General features: G+C 40.1%; 1 protein-coding gene across 24 annotated transcripts in view; it reads left to right on the top strand.

The window, feature by feature from the left end:
- DMD (dystrophin) overlaps positions 1 to 23,314 on the top strand; it is a 1,120,784-nt gene that overhangs the window by 1,028,388 nt on the left and 69,082 nt on the right. For 20 of the 24 annotated variants that reach the window (XM_071750505.1, XM_071750583.1, XM_071750574.1 and 17 more), the window contains one exon: positions 17,294 to 17,355. In XM_071750505.1, the coding sequence (XP_071606606.1) occupies positions 17,294 to 17,355 (62 nt within the window). Of the gene's footprint in view, positions 1 to 10,497; positions 10,617 to 17,293; positions 17,356 to 23,314 lie in introns of those variants that run through there. The other 4 variants (XM_071750680.1, XM_071750699.1, XM_071750669.1 and 1 more) reach the window with 1 other exon arrangement.

Here is a 23,314-nt window from a genome sequence, read left to right as displayed (position 1 = left end):
ACTTTGCAGCCACAGGCCCAACTAGTTTCAAAAATATACTGCAGTTGTTGCAGAAATTGGGCTGCAACAGCTCCCACATTAGGTCAGACAATTTGAAATGGAAAAAAAAAAAAACAAACCAACCAACCAACCAAACAAAAAAAACCAAAAAACCACCAACAAAGAAAGAAGTAATGTTTTTTAAAAAAAATTAATTACACCTGTTTAATCTGTCTATTTGTATAAGAAAAATCATGCCTTAAGTCCAGAGAAGCACTAAGTGGGAAGCAGAAGAGTACCCCAGCCATTCTGCTGAAGCATGACCCAGCTCTCAGCAATAAGAGCAAGAGTCACTGTGTACAATTTGGCCCAAGAAACAACTGCTGTTCTCAGGCAGGACACACAGAGAAGTGTTGCTGTAAGATAACATGTCTCTAGAAAGTCCTAATAACCAAATATTACCACATTTAGAGAGGTGAACCTTCTTGACTATTTCATAGCCATCATTTAATTAAATGGCTGTGGAGATGTAGTCCCATTGGCCTTGTTTTTTCCAGACTACTAGCAAGTTTCATCTACAGTGTTGACATGAAAATATCAGAACCAGGCACTTTCTTCATCTCTGACTCAGTAGAGAGCACTATCATCACCAAATAATAATTTTCATTGCATATGTTCCTTTTTGAAATGTAATAATAAATGCTAACCTCAGTAAAGTGTAATATTTACTGTTAAAATTATCAGACAAATAATTAAAATATGGCATAAAGCAAAAAAAGTATTTGTTTTGCCAATGGAATGCTTTTAATGATGATACCTCATAAACAGGAAATAAGTATCTTCTTTTTGAATCCTAAGTTGCACTTATTAGAATAAAACCAAGTGAATACTTGGTTTGTATGGCAAACTGCTAAAAATAAAATTATCTGGAGGTTTGAGTTCAGTAGTAAATACATTGATTTGATAAAACCAGTGGATTAGATGGAGTCTAATCCTTCACTCCCTGCTTGAACTCTATTTGGCAAAATTCTTAGTCTTTCAGCTTCTGCAAATCTTTGCAAAATTATTTTTATCCTTAGTAAATTATTTGCTCTGTTAGTTACCCTAAAAAAAAAAATAGAAAAATAAAAATTGAGAGGCATGGGTGGGAGGATAATAATTTCAGAATCAGTGACTGTAGATTTTTAAGAATGAGAAATAAAAGCAACAGCAGCAGCAAAACTATGGAAAAGTAACAAGATATTAATTTCTAAACACTGAAAAACGTATTGTGCCCATAAGCAAAAATAAATTTCATTACTAATGTACAAAAGAAGCTTTACCCAATTTTTATTTAGTAGGCAGGAGTGAAGGTTTTTCTTTTTTTTTTTTCCTTGACTGATGCATATTATTGTAAAGACATTAACTGAAATGGTGCTAAATGCAAAATGGCATTTGTTTCTCAAGGTGGCAACCACCAGGCAGAGCTGTGATAGTAATTGAAAGAAAATTATTTACCTCAAGAGAAGAATGATAATACAAAACACCACCATATTTTCTTAATAAGACAGATTGATTTTGTTGTTTTGGGATCAAGGATGAATGCTCTAGAAGTTGTAATTTTTCCAAGACAGGAACTGTGAATTCAGATGATCCTTCATTCTAACTATAAGAACACTCAGCAAATCATCTTCTACATATGCCTGTTAAATTTATGACAGCATAAAAGTCCAACTTGTGGACTCTATTACATAAATAAATTCTCTAGATCCTGTGCATGCTCTGCATTTGTAGTGAACTATGTAGATATAGAGAGATCTTGGTTGAATCTAATATTTTCTTTTCTTGAGAGGAAGTTGATAGAAACTGTATGATGATTCTTATGCCTGATAATATGGAGCTAGGTATTTTGAACTTTTAAAATACCCTAACATTCTGTGTTATGTGTTGAGGGAGATGATTAGGGTGGATAACTCCCCTGAGCCCATGGTACCACAGAACAATCTCAATTGGAAGAGACCTTAAATAAGGTCTTAAGACCTTTAACAAGGCCAAGTGCTGGGTCCTGCACTTTGGCCACAACAACCCCATGGGGAGCTCCAGGCTGGGCACAGAGTGGCTGAGAGCAGCCAGGCAGAAAGGGACCTGGGAGTCTGGATTGCCAGGAAGCTGAACATGAGCCAGCAGTGTGCCCAGGTAGCCAAGAAGGCCAATGGCATCCTGGCCTGTATCAGGAACAGCGTGGCCAGCAGGTCCAGGGAAGTGATTCTGCCCCTGTACTCAGCGCTGGTGAGGCCACACCTCGAGTCCTGTGTCCAGTTCTGGGCCCCTCAGTTCAGGAAGGAGATTGAGGTCCTGGAGCAGGTCCAAAGGAGGGCAACCAGGCTGGTGAAGGGACTCCAGCACAGATCCTATGAGGAGAGGCTGAGGGAGCTGGGGCTGTTCAGCCTGGAGAAGAGGAGGCTCAGGGGAGACCTCATCACTCTCTACAACTCCCTGAAAGGAGGGGGTAGCCAGGGGGGGGTTGGTCTCTTTTCCCAGGCAACTCTCAGCAAGACAAGAGGGCATGGACTTAAGTTGTGCTGGGGGAGGTTTATGTTGGACATTAGAAAGAATTTCTTTACTGAGAGGGTGATCAAGCATTGGAATGGGCTGCCCCAGGAAGTGGTGGATTCTCCGTCCCTGGAGATATTTAAAAAGAGACTGGATGTGGCACTCAGTGCCATGGTCTGGTAACTGCAGTGGTAGTGGATCAAGGGCTGGACTTGATGATCTCTGAGGTCCCTTCCAACCCAGCCAATTCTATGATTCTATGATTCTATGATATCATCCAATTCCAACCCCCCTGCCATGGGCAAGGACACCTCCCACCAGACCAGGTTGCTCACAGCCCCTTCCAACCATTGAACACTGCCAGGGAGGGGGCAGACACAGCTTCCCTGGCAGCCTGTGCCAGTGTCACACCACCCTCACATTAAAGAACTTCTTCCTTATATCTAGTCTAAATCTGCCCTCTTCCAGTTTAAAACTATTTCCCCTTGCCTACACAGCCTTCCAAAAAGTCCCTGCCCAGCTTTCTTTTAGGCCTCTTTCAGGTACTGGAAGGTTGCTATAAGCTCTCCCTGGAGACTATTTCTCCAGGCTGAACAACCCCAGTTCTCTCAGCCTCTCCTCATAGGAGAGGTGCTCCATCTTCATGAAGCTAACTAATAGTTCCAACTACAAATCTGGAAATTGTTTGGTTTGTTCAATGTGGAAAAAAGCTCAATATATAGAAAAAAATATTTCTATAGAGAATAATAAAAAATAAAAAAAAAAAAAAAAAATCATTGTTTTTATTATTTTGAGCTCCACACCATAGTGTAGTGACCATAGAGGCCATTCAGTAATGGTCTATAAGTCGTAAAATTCATCGGTGTACCTTTGACCAAAAAATGTCAAGGCTCTTTGGCTTGTGTAGGCAAAGCATCTCTGCTTTTTGTTGCAAGTTTTTCACTACAAATTTGGCTTTGTTGCTAAAAACAAAATCTTAATTTTGCAAATTTATTCTTTCACTGTTAGTAACAGAAAAACAGAGAACTGACTGAAGATATGCCAGTAGAACTCGAAGGCATCTGAAGCATTTTTCAGGTGTACTGTGAAAAGTTTTGTTCAGTTAAAACATGCAATACTGAAAATATACTTAGACTGTGAGTTCTATTAAATGCATTTCCATTATTAGACTTAGTTAAACATAAAGTGTAAACTGTGTAATGTAGTTTATCAACATTTTTTTCCCATCAGCTAGCATCCACAGGACTCTTTCCTGTAATAACTGCCAGCTCCTGTGCCAGAGGCAGAAGGAGCTACAGAAAGATACTTAAATGCAGAAGCTGAAAGGGCTACTTCCCAAGAATAACCATATTGTGAAGTGAATGGAAGTAAATGGAAGGAGTAAAAGCTGCCTGGAATCACGTGAAGCATGTGCCAAAGTATAAATTCTTGAGCTTGCCTCAGGAGACTTGAATAAAATAATTTTCTTACATTTAGCTAAGAAATATTTATCTTACCTCAAAATTTGTGCCCCTCTTTACTGAGGTATTTAAGTGGTAACATACATTTAGATTCAATTAGGATAAAATAATATCCATGTCTTAGGACATTGCTCCATGGTAGCTGATACCAACTCATCTGTCTCTGGAAGCAGTAGTTAAAGTAGGTGTCTGTGTATTTCTACTTGTTTTGAATGACTGCATGTAGAAAAACTAATTTTCATCTCTTTGGCCTGCACTAGATGAGGCTATTGCCACTCGTCATTAAAGGGTACTGCCAGAACTATATGAACAATTGCCTTGTTTCGTAGTCAGGTTAAATTATATTTTTGCATAGAATACTGTTTTGAAATGAAATTAAAAGATGATTTCAGAAATATCGGGTGAGAAACTTTTCCTTTCCACAGTTCTTTTCTTTCTGTTACCAAGTCTGACCTCAGTTTAGGAATAGTTGCACAACCCTAAACCTGAAACTGCATTTGCATGCAAATAGATGATGAGAAGTGTCTCCTGAATCAGATGAAAGACTTAACCTGTATAGAATTACTGGTGAGGCTAGTTAGGTGTAGCTGCTCCCTCCTCCCATTAACTTCTCTAAGCTTGTTCCTTTCCCAAGTGCAACGCTTCACTTCTTTCTGATTTTTGGATCCACACATAAGTTTAGAAAGAGAGAGAAAAGCAATCATGGTAGGCATGAAGACTAAGCTTTGCTCGTTTTAAAAACAGCAGGGTCTTGGGAGAAGTTAAAGACTTTACAATTTTGGAACTAAATCAAAGCTAGTTTGATGTACCAGGGTGAGAGAAACATTGTTTTATTGCATCAGCACTGGGAAAAAGGTTAGGAGTAGACCTCAAACATCATATTCTGCTAAGGTAAAAAACCTCAACATGCTTGAGATGATGATGGCAAAGTCTAGGCTGTGCATACAAATAGGCAGAGCTGTTAGGATTATATACTATAATATTAAGTATAGTATATTTCAGTCATTGAGGAAACAATATGGTAGCTCTAGCAGCTTCAAAGTGTATTTTAAAGCAACAAAAACTACAAGCTCTGTGAGAACACAGCAAAGCACCCATTGCTAAAAGACACCAAAAAATGAACACATTAGTTCAAAAGTGCAAAGTTTACCTTGCTAGTGCTCTGATTGAGAACTTGCTCCTGTATAGCTGTAATAAAATGCTACAGATGTCATTGTTCTCTCCTAGTAAGTGCAGCCTTACCATTGGGATACCCTAGTACAATCTCCTAGCATGATCTAAGTGGCTTTTTTTTCTCCCAAATGCCCCATTTCTTCTTCTAGATAATATTTTCATAACAACATTTTGAAAAAAGCATCGTCAATGAAAGCAAAACTTTTCTGTTTGTATGAGTGAAGTGAGGACTGCAAAATACACGTTTTCTTGCTATTGAGGTCTAAATGTTGATAGGAAACAGTAGAGAAGTTGACGGTTTGAGAAGCCAGCTTTTGTGTTTGCAACACATAATTTTATCCATGGCAAGAAAGATTTTGAGGTGAAAAGAGAGTCACTGAGAAAAAGAGTTTATGAAATCCTGCTTATTTTAATCCCCCAGGAGGCAAAACAGTCACTTACTTCTAACTAGACACACAAAGAAAAGTAAGAAATTGAGTTTGCCTTCGTTGTTTTGTATAATGTATCCTTATTAGTCTGCATTTTTTTCTCAACCTTACTCCCTGAAATAGCAACTATTGATTTTGCCATACAGATGCCTCAAACCAAGAATTTACTATGGTATAATTATTATTTTTCCAGTGTTATTTGTAGATTGTAATGATCAGCAAGTGATTTTGTTTCACTTAAGTTTTCTGGTGGTATTTTTTAATTATTATTCTTTGTATTTTTGTTGTTCATTGTGTTTGTAGTTTGGGGTTTTTTTTTTTGTGTGGTTGGTTTTGGTTTGGTTTCTGTTAATGGTTTTTTGTTTTGGTTTGGGTTTTTGTTTTTTTGGTTTTTTTCTTCAGAGGACTTTTTAATACTTTTAGTTATCTAACATTTTTCCAGCTTTATGCTTCTTGATCTTTCTGTTCTCGGAACTATTCACACACAAGTTCATCTCCATTCCAGAAGAGTGGGGATTATTCCTTTTTAAATTTCCTTTATTTCTTTTGATTTTGTATGGAAGCAAGAATAGAGCTGGTGGTATTTACAGGTGCTTACCTGAAGAACTCATAACCTGGATGTGCTATCTACCACTTCCAGTGATGCGTGTAATCTTATTTAAACTCTGCTCCTCTTTTCAGGGTCATATATATATTTATATATATACCTGGCATATACTGAACACACACAGTCACATAAAAAAAATAAATATAGCCTCTCCAAATTAGGCTTTAAATGATTGCAACAGGATGAAGTGTATATAAATTTTTAATACATCCCAAATGACACCAAAATGACAGGCACCCTCTCATTCATCTTTTATCAACAGTGTGCAAGGCAGTGCAACATAAGACACACATAGACTGCTACCAAGGCTCCATGATACCAATCTCATAGGGTGCCTAGGATTTGTTTTAATCAGGTGTCTTTACTGTAGTAAAAGCAGGGTACAGCCCAAAGGAATGCAGAGGTTGGGCCATTGTGCCTTTAGCAGGGACAGACTTACTTCTGTCATACGTGCTGTGTACCAATGCTTTCCATGCTGTGCATTAAATTGCTGCCAGCTCTGTAATATCTACTACAGAATTAGTTTTATTAAAAAAAAAAAAAATTAAAAAAAAGTTAATAAGGATTCACCCTTTTACTCTGTTCCAAGAGCATCCAAAAAAATTTTTAAAAATAAAGAAATTAATAAGGATTCACCCTTTTACTCTGTTCCATAAATTCTTAGGAGCTCCACTTGCTGCTTAGTTGGGTGTCTTAGAATGTGGAGAAGAAGCCCTGAAAGAAGCAGCACCTCTTAATCTCTTTTCATACAGACACAGATTGGGTTTGCCTCTGGGAAGACAGTGGTATGCTCCTTCCCCACCCCTCCCGTGGTGTAAATAACTGATTATAAGTACACGGAGCTATGAGTGTTTTAGTAGGTCTTTAATTTCAAGTGCAATGACGGGGGAAATAAATGCAGATTTTTAGAACTATTTTCTTCCTTGCATTTACAGCACTTTTATGGGCTTCCAGTGGTAATGTGCAAATAGGTCACCCAAAAAAGCCCAGACCAGCAGAATTCAAAGCAGTGTTCTCTTTTGGGCTCTTCTGAGATATCCATCAACAAATAAAAAATAAAAAAAAATTTAAATCCTGGAGTTTTCAGCCCTTGAAGCATATTTAAGACAGATAATTCAGGAAAGCGTCATGGTGCCATCCCAAGTGATTCTTAGTATTTATTTATACCAGGAAAAATGTAATAGATTCAAAGAGCACAACAGAGTAACTAGATCAAAACAGGGCAACACAACGTCTTATATGCAAGACAAGCACTTGCTAATCCACTGCTGAGATATGGTAAAGCCACACTTACAAGGAGAACTACACACTTCACAGAACTATTGAAGCAAGCTAATAGGAATATATATCTCTGCTGTCAGTGACAGTAATACTAAAGAAATGTCTCATTAGTTTTCTAACTCATAAAGTGCTAAACTTACTAGCAAACTTGTGGGCTTAGTGTCTGCCCTATTAAGCAGTTTTGGGCAAGGCCATATCCAATTTTTTGTCCAGGTTTCTGTATCAGTTTTTATGATGGAGTAGTGATGATGGTCACCTTCATAAATCCTGTTAAGATTTATACTAAAACAACATTATTTAAGAATTTGTTATTTTATCTTCATGTTGTTATTTTTAATGTCTGTGGCTCTTCCCCCACAGAAAAGGGACAAAATTCAGAGAACATACTAAAAATGAAAATTCAGTCTTCTCAAATGTAACCATTCCAGTAACCATTTGGACAAGCAAAACTACCTGAACATCCACTTCCTATTTTACATTTTTTTTTCCTGAAAGAATTTTGGGGTAGTACACCACTATCTAATAATTGTTAGATGTGTATCTAATAATACATATTAGATATACCCTTAAACACCTGGTGTTCTTAAATGTTGAAGTGAGGGACAACTTGATTAGATATAGTCCAGAACACTGTTCTCCTTCTGATGAAGGTCTCTGTATAGGTGCATAAATTGGTTGAATAGTCCTCGGATCAGAAAAGCACCACAGGGCATTAAAATTCTGTTTACTCTGTAATCCCATTCTATTTTCTACCTGAAGAAGGCTGTCTTTTATGAAATGATTTAAAATTAAGTATAACATAAAAATTGGCTTCAGTTACAAATGTCAGAGACAGTCACCATTCACACTGCAAACAGAATATATTTTTACAATAAATTATGGTTAATTTAAAAATAATGTGAATTGAGTGTTATTGTATACATTATACATAAAAAGTGTAATTTTGAGGTCAATCAAAACAGCTAAGTGTTTTGGGGAATTTGGAGACAACAATCTAAACTACATTAAATAGTTTGGGCTTGTTTTTTTTAATAAAATCAAATTAGAAAGTCAATAGGCCTTAATCCCTGAATCTTTCAACATTCTTTTTTCCCCCTGGATGTTCTTGAGTGGGTAATAGCTTGATTTGGGAGATCAAAGGGTTAATTTGCTTTTCAATTGAGGAATGACTCAGAGTTCCCTTTATTGTTTAAAAAAAAGAGAGTGGTGTGTGGGTGTAAGGTAGGGGAAAAAAGCCAAGAAAATGGATTCACTAATTGGGGTTTTCACCTGCTGTGAGTCTAATTGAATACAATGCTTTACTTGTAACTCAAGGAGAAAGAAGATTATGCAAAGTATGGGAAATTCAGACTGGTTTTTAAATTCCTGTTACTTGGCACTATTATATGGGAAAGAAGACCAACTTAATAATAGCATCAAGCTTCTCTTAAGGCAGAAGGCAGACCAGGAAACTTAAGAAACAGTAAGAACCAAAGGAATGTGTGTTGGAGTTATCAGTACTAGATACTTCTTGAGGGAAAACAAACCACTTTTAGTGTGAAGCAACACTGAGTGCCTGAGTATGACAAGGGCAGCTGCTGTCTCCTTGTAACTGACCGTGGGGTTCCTCCCAAGTACTCTGCTAAGCATCCAGTTTTTTTATTTTCCCTTAATGAGGGGAAAAGAGGAGGTTGTTGATGTAACACAGTTGACTGCCCACAACCAGTTCATTCACCTCAAAACTAAGCTGTTTGATCTAGTGATTGATCTAATACCAGGGAACAGAAAATTCTCACAGAGTCCAAGTTTTCACCTAGCAGTTTATGTTTTACACAAGGATGAATCCTCTTTTCTATATTTGTTGGTGTAGTGTTGCAGATAATAGGTAGCCGAAAACTACAAATTAGATCTTTTAAAACAAATTAAATTGTGTAGAAACTATGAGACTTTAACTTTTAATTTCATTAGGTTCTTGTATGTGTGTTTTGGGGCCTGAGGAGTTTAACCTTGAGCATATTAGGCTTTTAATCATTCTAGGAAATGCCATGAGGGCTCTCCTTGAACTGCTTGTTGAGCTCTTCCTAAAAATCAGGTAACCCAGCTGACTGGAGACTTAAGTGAGCCTTAAAATATGCTAAACTTGGAATAAAAGCCACCAGCTTTGGTGCTTATAGACATCAATGGAATAGGAACAGTCCCTGGGATAGACCTGTGGTATAGAAAGAGGGCGAGATGAATTTTCCATGCTTCTAGGCATGCATCTTCCCATTTTTGCACTATTTTTATAAATATGAAAGGCATCCTTTTCTGGGTTGCTTTACCAAGAAAATGTAGTCTGGAAAGCTTGAAAAACAAGTGAGTTGCAAGGACTCTGCTCTCTGTGCAGCCTTACTTTAACGAATGAGGGATGTAAAACTTGCATGAGAGCAGACTGGCTGCACTGATTTGAAATGCTGCTGACACTAAAAGGAGATTGTTAGCTTTTATTTGTGTACTGAATATTAAGTGGGAATTAATACAAAGAAACATTGCGACAGTTACTCAGCATGACCAGAACTATTTCTTCTGCTTGAAAAATTCCAGGAGAGGAGCTCGTCCTTCCCAGGGAGGCTGAGGCAAGCCCTTAGAAATGAAATTACCTGATTTCACCCACAAATAAAGCACTCGGCATTTAATGTAAGCGCCAACATTAACAGCTGCGAAGCGAAAATCCGCGTTAAGGCCCATTTAAAATCCGTCTCAGCTTCGGTGCATATTTTAATTAAGTTTCCTTCCCAAGCCCGCTTAAAGCGAACCGCTTTGCCAGCCTCTGAGCGCTCCCATCTCCACGGGGGCGGCAAAAAAATCCCCCTTCCCCCACCCTCCCATAAAGTTCACAAAGGGCTCTCTCAAGCTACCGCACCCAGCAGAGATACCCTCGCACACCCCCAAGCTCAGGCTGAGGGAGCGGGATTTTGTGGGGTGCTGGGGGCGCTCCGGGACGAGCGGGCACCGGGGCGGGGCGGGGCGGGGGAGCACCGCCTCCTTTTTCCTTCCCTCCTCCCTCCTCCTTTCCTTCCCACCCTCTCTCCTCCCGGCAGGGCGGCTGCAGCGGAGCGGGGCCGAGCGGCAGCCGCGGTTCTTGGGTCCGGCTCCGGCTCTGCGAACAGCCGCCGCCATGAGGGAGCAGCTCAAGGGGTGAGGAGGGAGGTCCGGGGGGCGGCAGGTGCCGGCGGGCTCAGGGTGTGGTGGTGGTGGTGTCGGTGTAAGTGCAAGGAGGATGGGTCTCTCAGGTGTCTCAGCTGGGTGCTCGTAGTCGTGCCGCGCTCCGTGAAGGTGAGGAGCGGAGGTGTCGAGCCCCCCGGTCTGAAGAGCGCCGAGGGGGGAGCGGCCATGCCTGTCATAGCTGGGTCTGAAGAAGGTCGCTGTGCTGCTGCTGCTGTCCCGGGTTTTCTTCTGAGGACTTGGAGCGGCGTTTAATTCAGCCTCTCTCCCCTGTGGCGAGGCCGCCGTTTGGGGCTGGATGTGCTGGGTGGGAACACGTAGGAGATGGCGATGTGCGGCGGCGGTGGTGGTGGTGGTGGTGGCGGCGGCGGCGGCGCAGGGGAACCTGCCGTGGGGTGTGGGGATGGTGGGAAGAGCCTGGGGCTGAGCGGGAAACTCCGTGGATGTGCCGGAGATGGGGAGTGCTGCGGGGGGGAGCGGGTGGGAATGGGCTCTTTGCGTTACAGCTCCGTGGGTTTTCGGGTGTAGGGCAGCGCTGTACAGCGTTACCTGTGTAGCACGTAGCGTGTGTCGTAAGTTGGATCAGGAGGGAACTTTAATGGAATCCTTGAAAACAAGCGTGCCTAGAATTGTTTTACTTTCCCCGGTAATTTCATGCTTAGAAAAAAAAAATCTTTCAGGTGAATAGGCAGAAGGAGCTGGCAGGGGGAACTCCCTCTGGGCTGTTGCGTTCACGGCGCTGTGTTTCTTGTTGTTATACGGCACGTTATATTGGCTTTTAATAGCTATAGTAAAACACCTTGCAGCCTGGGAAACCGGCAGCATCCCCAGTCCTCATCCTAAGCTGAAGTTGGGCTGAGAAGTGGTTTCTGCAGGCATACGCGTACAGAGCCGAAGAAACAAGAAACGTGTAGGATCTTTGACCTTTTAACACTAAGGAATTGTTTGAGGCCATCACTGTTTGAGGCTGGATTTGACAGGACCCTGCAGTGAAATTGCTTTGGCAGAAGTGGAGAGGAGAGGCTTTGAAAAGCAAACAGATCCGTGGAGAGGAACAGCTGGGGGGGCCGGCTTGCTGAGCCTTGGCCACTGAGACAGAGTCCCTGCCTGTGACGGAGTGCACAAAATAAATGTTTAACATCAAGGGGAGAAAAAAGAGCTACTATTCAGTGCTTGGCAGTTGATATTTGCTCTTCTCCTGCTATTCATTTCCAGTATCGGCAAGAAACATTAATATATATCAGTGCCTGCCTTCAGCAGTTGGATAAATCTCGTAAAAGCTAATGAAACATGCTAAAGTCAAATTTCTGCTGAAAAAAAAATTCACTGATCCTTGGTTTAAACAGAAATAATCTCTGCGTAGATCAGTAGTCTCTAGGTTTACAGATTATAACAGTAGCCCTTTGTAAAGCACAAAGGGGCACCACCTTTTTTTTACGTTGCTTATGCTTTCCATAGCAGTAACTTGTTTTATCTGAGGAATTAATGAAAAACTGTAAAAAAGACAACTGTTAAGTCTTCTTTGCAATCTCTTTCATCTACTGTTGAAAACATTTTTATTTTTTTAAATGAGTGGTAGTGTCTATTCAGTAATGTAACAGTTTCAATAACATTTAAGTTAGTCTAGTAAAATCCAAACAACTCTATCATGTTTGTTTTGGCTTTTTGAAAAAAGTCATAAAATGGTTGGAATAACATTTCTTTTTAAAGCTAAAGGTGAGAATGTGTTGCAAATTGTGCTTGAAAATGGATCCATTCAGGGCTTTGTGAAATACTACTTTAGCTTTAGCTTTTTTGTAACTGTGTAGCTATTTATTTATTTCTAGCTGATATTTCTTATTCTGCGCGCATCTAGCTCATGTCACCTTTTCTAATGAAGGGTGAGGGGAGAAGCCCAGCAGAACTGGTTCTGGTGTTACCAATGAAGCGAGATGAGTTCAAAAAGGATTCTGCAGTTGCAATCTAGAATTCTAGACTTGGGAGCTGAGCAGTGAATACACATGAGGCTGAATCCTGTATACATATATATATAAAATAATAAAAACTTTAAAAAGGGAGGAGGAGTGCAATCAAGAGCAGCTGAAAGATTTGTAAATGTTTTGGTGTAGCTTATGCAGGAATGTCTGGGGGGGGATTTGTGCAGGAATTCTCGTGAGGGGGAGTGTTTCTCTCCGTTCCTGGCTGCTCCTGTTGCTGAGGAGTAGTGTAAAAGGAAGATAAAATAACTATTTTGGCCAAACTGATCAAGTTATAACAAGGGGACCATAATTCAGCTGTTTGTTGTTGGCTCTGCTGACAGAGATGAGAGACAAATCTCTGCTGTTGGCAGTAACAGAGGAGTTCACATGGGCATAGTGTGACAGAATTCCCCACATAAAAATTATCCTTGCTTATATTATATAATCATCCTTTAATGAAGTGGTCTTGCCATTCCCGAAGGATGTACTAAGTGAAGACTGTGCTTCCATCCCACCGAATTATCAGTGTATTTAGCATGCCAGTCACACCAGTGCCTAGGTGTCACCATTATCTGTTGCTGCTCTTCTCTTTTTCAGGCCTGATTTTAATTTCCTCTCTACCTTTGCAGCTTAAGTCAGGTGAGAAGGAGGAAAATATGCCACATGAGCACACTTATATTTTTATTTGTTGCAAAATGTCCATGATTTAAAAGCTAGTGATCAATTTAGTTGACCTAAATGTAAAGCTAAATTGAAAAATGTGTCCTCTGAGTATATGCAATATTGCAAAACTACTGGCTGTGCGCACTGATGCATTTTTATGTTGGTGGTTCGTTGGAGAAGCATCCTGAGTGCCTATTTCTGCACATATTCTCCCTCTGCTTTAGCTGCTGCTAGTCAAGAGGACTTGCACTACAGTTTTCATGTTGTTCTGACTTGCAAGCTGGAAGAGGCCTTGTTCACCGGAGTTTGAAACTCTGGCACTCTGGCAAACGCTTTGCTGCAGACCTATTAAGGATGCTACAGCATTCCCAAGTGTGGTTGAGGCTGCCTGAAACTGCTGAGCTGGCATTTCACTTCAGGCCGTATTCACAATAAGAGCATACAGGCAAATCCTCCCCCACCGGTCCAGCCCCAAAGCTCACAATTAAATGGCCTTTTAAAATGGCAAAGAGGCTTATGAAGAATAGCCTCGATGGAATCTAACCTTTCCTGGAGCTGCCCTTGTGTGCAGAATTGTTGATAACTTTCCGAGCTGAAAACATTCAGTTAAGAGGCAAACACCTTTTAGCTGGAGCGAAATAGCTGCAGCCTTCTTGTGTTCTGCATGTCAAGTACCAGCAAAATCTACCCTGGCTCAGTATGGGCTCTCAACCTCTACAGAAATCGCAGCAACCAATGTTCAGTTCCCTTTAAAACCCTTCCTTTTTCTTGCAAGAGCACAGGGGTGTATGAGGTGGAGTGGTTTCTGCTGGGATGCTGAGGATGGCAGTACTAGCTGGGTGCAGGACACTCTGCCCCACAGGTAGTCACTGCTGGGCAAGAGGTAGGGTCTCTACTGGCTTTAGTTTTATAATCTAAAGGAAAGGGTATTTTCACTGCATTGCAACTAAGCTTATAAATAAAGCAAAGGGGGGGAGAGAGGGAAAATGGACCTACCCTGCAAATTCAGTCTTGGTTACTTGCAGACAAAGTGAATAAAATCATTCCTTACAAAAGGTACATCTCCATGGAAATTAATCTTGCATTCGATTATTTAGAAATTAGTCTTGCAAAAGAAAAGCACACCCAGTGGTGATTTGGGGTTAATGGAATTAATAATATTTGAGAACAGTTGTTTTGGCAATGGAAATTTTACTTACAAGATCTTAGGAAAATCAGTTATTTTCAGGAAGATTAGTAAATGCCATAAGATTAAGCCGTACACAATAATTTCACTGATGTATGGTTGTGTCTTTCCAGGAAAAAGGAAAATAAAACAATCAGTAAAGTACTCATCCATGTACCGTTGATTAGTGATTAACCATAGTAGTTTTCCACATCTAAGGTAATCCTTTGGTTCTTCTATCCAACTCGGGCATGGTGTTGTACAATCTGATATAGATTTACCTTTGCCAGGTATCTGTTGTCTTTTAGTGGGAGTCAGAGCCTTTGAGGACTCCTGGGTTAACAACTCTGGAGTCTGAAGGTGTCTGTTTTTTTCATTGAACAATCTGGAGCTGCCAAATTAACTTCATAGGGAAAGTTAGGCAGACTATTTTCAGAGGTTTCTTGTAACTGTGTGCGTAGGTTCTTTTTCTTGTGTTTACTAGATGATTTGGCACACAAACCATGGTATGGTTGCTATTCAAATATCTGCTGCTGCTGGGGCTACTCTGCCTGTGAGGAAGCAAGCCAAGGCAGTCAGGCTTCTGCCTGAGGAACTATTGATCTGAGACTGACATGGGGTGCTAACAAACAGTGCTGACAGGTCTGTCGGTTTGAGTATTTATTTGTGTCTGCAGTCAGTGCACCTGAATTGTGGCATCTATGGCTACAGGGTTCTTCTGTGGTGAGTGTGCTCCCCTCCTCATTTTGTGAGGGCTGACGTTGTATAACCAGAAGCTTCTGGTAGCCAAGTTTTCAGTGATGCAGTGTGTAAATTAAGCCATTTCTGGTTTTCTTCACAAAAAAACCCCAAAACAACTGTATACCTGAGTATAGTAAAAGCTGCTGGTGTTCTTCAGAACCTGCGTATACCAAGCATGATATTCAGGATCTTGGGTACAGGTGGTTCAGATCTGTGGGTTTTCACTTGGGTAAAAAAAAAAAGAAAAAAAAAGCAAGAGACCAGGCTTAGATTTCTGAATGTGATTGCAGCCACGTCCCTTTGCACAATACATTTTTTTACCACAGCAAAGAGCAAGATTGCTTTTGTTCTTCTAGTATCCTTCTCCCTCTTTCACTGCCCTCACCCACAACAGGTATTAGGGAGGAGAGGAGATGCCGAGGTTGATGAGATAAGAGTTGTTTAAAGTCCTGTGTTTAACAGGGGTAGCGTTATTGCAGCATTTTTCCTCATGTTTACTGCTTGTGATCCCTTCAATTCTTTGCAGTTACAGAGCAAAATCAGGAAATATCCCACACAGTAAGCTACTGAATAAATAGAGGTTACTGGGGCAGTCAAGTATTCATGTGGCTTAAGTAAATAGCCTGTCTTTTAAGACAAAAATTAAATGATACTGAGAAAACATGCAATGATTTTCAGTCTTCCTTGAGTAGTGGTGGAGAAGGGCTTCACTGGAAATGTTACTCCTTCTTAGCCTGTAAAAGCTAGAGATGTGCTTGGGATCATTGCCTCAAAAAGAGAACTCAAGGACCGTTTGTTCTCTAAAAGAGCCTTGCTGTGTTATCAGCCTTGCTGTGTTACCAGTGCACAGGTAGGTGTACAGATGTGTTCAACCAGCTGGCTGGGTTGTGGCTTAGTCTTTTGGAACTAGAAGGTGTGTGTTTCAGGAGCTCCACAGCACTGTGGATCAGGTCATGCTCTCTTGCATGTTTTCTCCCAAACAGTGTATATGTTGGAACCAGGATGTTTACTTTTTAAGTACAGGAGTTGTGAATATGATTGCTAGCAAATGTGTGCTAGATATGCTATCTAGATATATTTTTTTTTAATCAATAGTCAGGGTTTTCTTTTCACGTAGCTGAATTGTGCGTGTGACCAGGACTTCATTTGCTGCAGGACAGATAAGGAGAATTTGCTTTAAAGTTTTCCATGATGATGGAAATATGATCACGTTAGCTATGCTGTCATTTTTTTAAAAAAGCATGAAAATGTGTAACCTTGGGAGACACGAGTTGGTACTATACCAGTAACACTTTTTGTTGGCTTTCTCATGCTGCGTGTCATTTGGCAACGTGTCGTGTTGCAAAGACTGCTAGCCTCAATGCAAACACTTGCCAATTTTGATTCTAGTCATATTGCAGCATGTCATAACCCCACTTGAGGTCTTCCAAGCAACTCTGCTGCCTGCTCTGCATAGGGACCTCCATGGGCAGGGGAGAGGGCCTGGGAGTCGCAGGGATCAAGAGAAAGAACAGCAGTCTTTGCCAAAAGAGGCCATCGGGATGGGGGGTGCAGTGCATTGACTAGAAAAGTGCTGTAGGGTCACTGGGATGTTGCATGGAAATTTTAGTGCAGGTGTTTGGACCAAGAGGAATGATTGCAGCCACTGCATTGGGTAGCTCTTATCTGCCACAGGGGAAAGGGTACATAGGATAAAAATCAGGCCAGATATACGTGTCTCAGTATCTGCTTAGAATTCCCATTACAATTTAAGAAATAAGCCCTCATAAATGCCTTGCCCCAAGTTGGGAGGATCTGGAGAAGGACCCATATGAAACAAAGGCTATTTAAGAACTGGTTGTTGTGATTACAATTACCTCAAAACATTACTGCATATCTGAATGCTTGCTGTGTTTTTAGCACTGGCATTGCTTTTAATTTTGTTTCTAGAGCCCATGTCTTAATAAAGTGCTTCAAGTTAATGTCTCATGTTGAAAGACAGACCTGCTGCTGAGACCCCCTGCCAGGACAGCTCAGGCTGCTGGTGGTGGTCTGGTAGTGAGCTCTGATGTGCAGCCTGGATCACTTGCTGTGCATTGGAGAGAGAAATTTTACTTTGCTAACTTTGCTGTTTTGTATTGTAGCCATGAGACGCAAACGACCTGCTGGGATCATCCCAAGATGACTGAGCTTTACCAGTCTTTAGGTAAGACACCTCTACCAGATGTTTGTTTTCTTTCCAGTCAAAAGAATTTTTAAGGCAAAGATTTCCAGAAGCAGTAAAAAACCAAAATGAAGTGAAAGCAAGAGGCAGTGCTTTTATCAACGTTAGAATTTTCTGCAAGAGAAATGCTTACGGCATAATGACACAGCTCAAACATGTGGCAGAAAAAATACTATTTCAGTTAGCAGGTTTGGAATATGCGCTGGTTTACAAAGTAATTTGGGTGCATTGTTGCAAACTCTTACTGAAAGACTGGAAGAAAAATTAAAAAACAACACCAACAAAATCCTTAATCTTTTCACTGCCTGATCTGCTTTACAAAAGGCAGATGAAAAAATCAAACTAAGCTGCTGTTAATGTTGACTTTTGGATGATAGGAAGCCAACCAAAGCAATTTGCTGAACTACATTACTGCTGCTTTATTTTTAAAGCACTTTCAATACTTGGAAGGCATGGCAGCTGTCATGATGTCATTTTGAATACCCAAATTGCATGCTCGTTCAGATGTGCCTCTCTGGTGGAGTTTTTTTTTTTTTAAATTTCTTAGCTGCTTTGGATTTTATTAACTGAAGCACATCTATAACATAAAATAGGTCAATCCATGCTCTGGTATAGGCTGTTTGGCAGACCGTTTAATAGCTGACTCTTTGCTTTTAATGGTTCTATTAATAAATAATACAGGGTATAATAAAAATTAAGCTATTTTTCTAAAAGAAATATCAGTGAATATGGTGCATTCATAAAGACGGTTACATCTGTACTGCACACTTACATAAACTGGCTTTAAACAACCCAGCTTGAGCACTAGGGCAGTCAAATCTAGCAATCAGTGCAGGGTTATTTACCATTGTGAAAAATAGCTTAAATTATATCCTGCTAAACTCTAGTTTAGCTGCTGAAAACAGTCTAATTACTCCAGTATAATCTATTTCAAGCTAACTCAGGTATCTCCACAGTGATCTGCAATTAAAGGCATACCAAAAGTATTTTAGAAAAGTGATATGGTAAAATCGAATAAAACTGTGATTTTTTTATTTTTTTTTTTTTTTTTTTCTTTACAGCATTGGCACTGTGGCAGCAATTTGATTAAAAATTAGACAGAATACAGCTGTGTATGTCACTAAAGGATGTAATATGTGCAAGTTCAGGCTAACTGAATGCAAAAGCAGACAAGTATTGACTTGCTGTTTAATTATAACATATTGCCCTGTTTGTCTCCTTTCAATTTCTACCCTAACAGTGAGTGCTTTAAAAGATTCAGGACAAATAGTAATTGCATATGCAGATATTCCTTTAATACTGCTAGATCCTCAAACAGTTGCTTGTTAATGGAACCTCAGCCCAACTTCTTTGATCCAGAGATCACATGATATTTCTGATGCTGTTGTTAGTCAGACCTAAAGTCCTGTCACAACTGCTTTTCTTCTGGTATTGCCCTGTTTGAGCTGGAGCACTCTTGAATATCAAAAAGTGAAGAGGTACATCTGTATGTAAGGGAGAAAAGTGCCCTGATGGGTTCAGGTCAACAGTTCAAAAAAAGCGTGACTGCTGAACTTGGTCTGCATTTATTTTAACCAAGTTTTATCACTGTGAGTATCACCCAAATGTGAAGAGTTTAAGATATCCTTATTCCTTCCTCCATAAAGAAGGGACGTGTTTGGGAACTTCTAAAAATACGAAATCCTGCTGTTTCACTTTTCAGATACAGTGAGTGTCCAAAAGGGCAGTCCTTTTTCTGGATAGTTTTATTTAGAATCATAGAATCATCAAGGTTGGAAAAGACCTCTAAGATCATAAAGTCTGCCCTGCCCATTTCTTTTGAGGTTGGGACTAACCAACCGCTCATTAAAATGGAAGCGACCCTGATTTTAGCAAGAGATGTATAATGTGTATTTTTATTGGTAAATTTGCATGTTCCTATATGTGTACAAAACAGATAAGGCAAGGTGATTCTTTATGCACTGCCACATGGGGTGAAGCTTTGATAAAAGTGCTACTGAATAACCCATCAATTTATTTTATTTTTGAATTGGGTATATTCATCATTGCCTAACTCTCATACAAATTGCATAGTACAAGCATAACCCGTTTAGTCTTGAACAGAACCCTTGATGTATTTTCAGAACTTTGCTTTGCCCCAGGTCAAAATGCTAATAATGGGATGTTTGAAGTCTTTTCAGACTGTTTAGTAATATTTTATCTGATAGTACAAAATTGACTTCAGTAATACCTTGCATACTCATTAGATCCTATTATTTTTTCCTACATTAGGATCCCAATTTTGCTCCTCATTCATATGAAGAAGCTAATAAAGAGCTTAGTAGATGTGCATTTTAAAGATCTGGTAGAAAACATAAATTCTGCAATCCAGGCAAATGCAAAGAAGCGAGACCAAGCACATCAACACTGTCAAGAGTTTTCTTTTCAATTTTCCAATTCCTGCACTTAGCCTGTAGGGAATTACTGAGCTATGTGATGTAGCTCTCTATAGGTACCAGTACATCATAATTTCCTAGGGGATCCTTATGTCTAATTTGGATTCTTACAAACTGAAAGCTTAGGTTTTTTAGGTGAATGAGAGAGATGCAACCTGACACAAGGTGATTTTCCTCATCTACCTATGTCTTTGAGACCCAAGAGACTTTTGTAAAAACAAGGAGTAATATTAGTTTTTTTTTTTACATACCCAGTTCATGCAGCTTCACATTGTTGCATTGCAGTTTGCTAAAATTGTTGAGTTCCAAGTTTCCAACTTAATAGCTCAGCTTTCTGTCTTTAGAGACTTGGATGTTATAAAAATGAAAATAAATTGCTTGGGAGCATTTTCTGGCACTAACAAAAATGTAGAAACATGCTGCATACACTATTGTACCTGATCAGATTATTGTGTCCTGTCTTCAATAGGGACTGTAACAAAGAACTCAGAAACTATGGAAAGAAATTATAAAATAACCTGCCTATGAAGGAAGTATTCTCAAGTTCTCTTTGACATCATTTGTTGAAACATGGCCATTTATAAAGATACAAGTAATAGCGGTAAAACTTTTTATTTGAAATTTAATGTGTTCTTTATTAATTAAACAACATAGCAATTTTATCAGTCTTAATGAAGCAGCTATTCCTGACTCACGTTGGGTGATTTTCCCTCTGTATTTAGGAAGTAATAGCTTCTTAAATGTTGTTCTTAAACTGTTGATAATGACTTGAACAACAATTAAGTCGAAGCGGTAGCAGATAGTTGGAACAATCACCTTGGCTGTATTGTTCAGTGTATCTAGTACTTGTTGGTACAGTTTGCCTAGTTATAAAAACTGAGTACACAGAAAAAAATGCAAATGCTGAAATAGGAAAGGTAGTAAAAAACAGTGATGTGCAAGTCTCAAGGGTTCAGAAGCTGACAGATATCCCCTGGTTTGTATTTAGACTGTTCCGAACACTCATTTTCTTCTAACTTCCGTCCGAAATTCTTCAGAGTAACATGAACTGCTCCAGCTGCTTTTCTTTCCAAAAGCAGTTCCCCTGCAGCAGTCATGGGGTTTTTACACCATTCTTTTACAGTACCCTTATAAATTTTCTCATCCTTGATGGTGGCTCCAGGGCATCACTGAAACAAGAATGTGTGTTATTTCATTGTCCTGGAGAGTTCAAGGACCTTTGGGTGAGAGGAGAGATGAGCAAAGCAGGAACCAAAGTGGTTTGGGATCGCTTAATTTTTTTCAGAGCAGGTGGCTTATCTCAGAATGATTCTATTTTGCCTTTAAGCTTAAAATTACTCTAACCTTTGCAGTGATGGCCCAGGAGAATTTGGCTTGCTGTGCCATGCTGTTAGTGTCCTCCTCACCCAGCCTTCCCATGTAATGTCAGTATGGGTCTCCTCAAGGTGCATTAGTGTCACAGTGAACAGTAATTGCAGTAGCAGGATGCAGTCTGAAATGTTGCTGCGTGCATCTGTTTATCTCTTCTGCTACACCAAGGCAAAACAAGAGGGTGAAAGCCTCCCCCGTTCTTGCAGAGCGTCACAGTGCACTGGTGACAGCTTTCCATTTAATTTGAAGGAATGGGGAGGCAGTTTTCCACAGTGTACGTGGAAAAAAATGTCAGAGTTGCTTAACTAAAAAAGGTAGGAGAATGCTGGAAGTTTCTTCTGAGCCTCCACCAGGCTTATGGCAGCAGCTGCCATGTTGATCGTGTGGCAGGTTGCTCTTGTGCAGCAATCTGAACTTCCAACTTTGAATGACCAAGGTGGATAAACTTTGTCATTTTTTTGTTCATGTATTTTTGTTTATCCTTCTGAAACACTGCCTGATGAGGCTAAACTGCCTCTCTCTGTTGTAATAAGTCTTAATAACAAACTAGTAAGGCATGTATTGAATATGAGACTTTATTCATATCTGACTAGTTTTTTCTCTACTAGTAAAATGTGCTTATTGCAGAGATCAATCATTTGATTTCTACTGAAGTCCATTGAGATGGTACCTACAGTTGTTCTTTAAATAATTCTTATTCACTTATGTCCTTTTCATGCTAATTTACCATCTGAATAAGAAAACTTATTATTTCAGAAGATGAATTCGTTGGGTTTTGTCAGCCTTGCACAGTAGTCAGACCCAGGATAGGTCACCTTTTTAACAATGTGTGATTGCATCCTACACAGACAAACACCTAAGAGGCTGTAAACAACTGTGGCAGTGAAGCAGAAGCATTAGGCATGTTAGCAGTGATGGAGGGTATTATAGCAAGAGGAAAGCTATGTTCTGTTATGGAATACATGGCCAATATGGGAATATTTTGTTCATGAGTATTGCACTCTTGGTTTGCAAAAGGACATCTTTCATCAATGGTTTAGAAGTTGTTTGCTATTTGTTTATTTTTGGATTTTCTATTATGACTGCTTCTCATCTAACATACATGAAGGGTTTCTGACCATTCTGATTGCAAACTCTATTCATCTTCCAATGATGAAGTTCCAACCCTGTAATGGCATGTTACCCAGGTGTACATCATATGCTTTCTTACACTTTGGGATTTTCTGGCTAAAGAAAAGCCATTGCATGCTAAAACTAAATTCATAGAATCATAGAATGCATTGAGTTGGAAGGACCCTTTAAATGTCATCTAGTCATTTACATCAGGTTGCTCAGAGCCCTGTCAGGCCTGACTTTGAATGTCTCCAGGGATGGGGCCTCTACCATCTGTCTGGGAAGCCTGTGCCAGTGTCTCACTACCCTGACACTAAAGAACTTCTTCCTAGTATCCAATGTAAATCTACCCTGCTCTAGTTTAAGACCACTGGGTCATGGACTTCTAAGCAGTCCCTCCCCAGCTTTCTTGTAAGCCCCCTCAGACACTGGAAGGTTTCCATTAGGTCTCCCCACAGTTTTCTCCTCTCCAGGCTAAACAACCCCAGCTCTCTCAGCCTGTCTTGTAGGAGAGGTGTTCCAATCCCTGGCTGTCTCTGGACCCAATCCAACAGATCCTTTGGTGAGCTTGCACCAGAGCAGGGGGGCAGAATCACCTCTCTCTGCCTGCTTCTTTTCTTCTCTGCCAAACTTCTTTTAAGGCAGCCCAGGATGCAATTGGCCCTCTGGGCTTTGAGCATAAATTGTTGGCTGATGTTGGCTGTTTTTTATCCATCAGAACCCCCAAGCCGCCACAGGGCTGCTCTCTATCACATCATCATTTCCCAAAGCTCAAGTCAGTTGGTCTGGTTATTGGGATGCTGGCACATGCTGTGAAGTTCATCCACTTGGCCTAGATGCCCTCAGTAGAATTTTGGTTCCCTGGGTACCTCCCACTTATTAATTTGCAGAGGCACTATCTGGTTTTCTTATCCAGTGGGACAGGTCTAATACCATGTGCCATATTGTTTCATGGAGAGTGGTTAAGCTGTGTCTCTGTATGTGTAATAATACTGTTTACTGGCAGTTATTCTCAGAGCGAT

This window comes from Heliangelus exortis, chromosome 1 (assembly GCF_036169615.1).
Source record: "Heliangelus exortis chromosome 1, bHelExo1.hap1, whole genome shotgun sequence".
Lineage (NCBI taxonomy): Eukaryota > Metazoa > Chordata > Aves > Apodiformes > Trochilidae > Heliangelus > Heliangelus exortis.
This window is presented reverse-complemented; position numbering and strand designations above follow the sequence as displayed.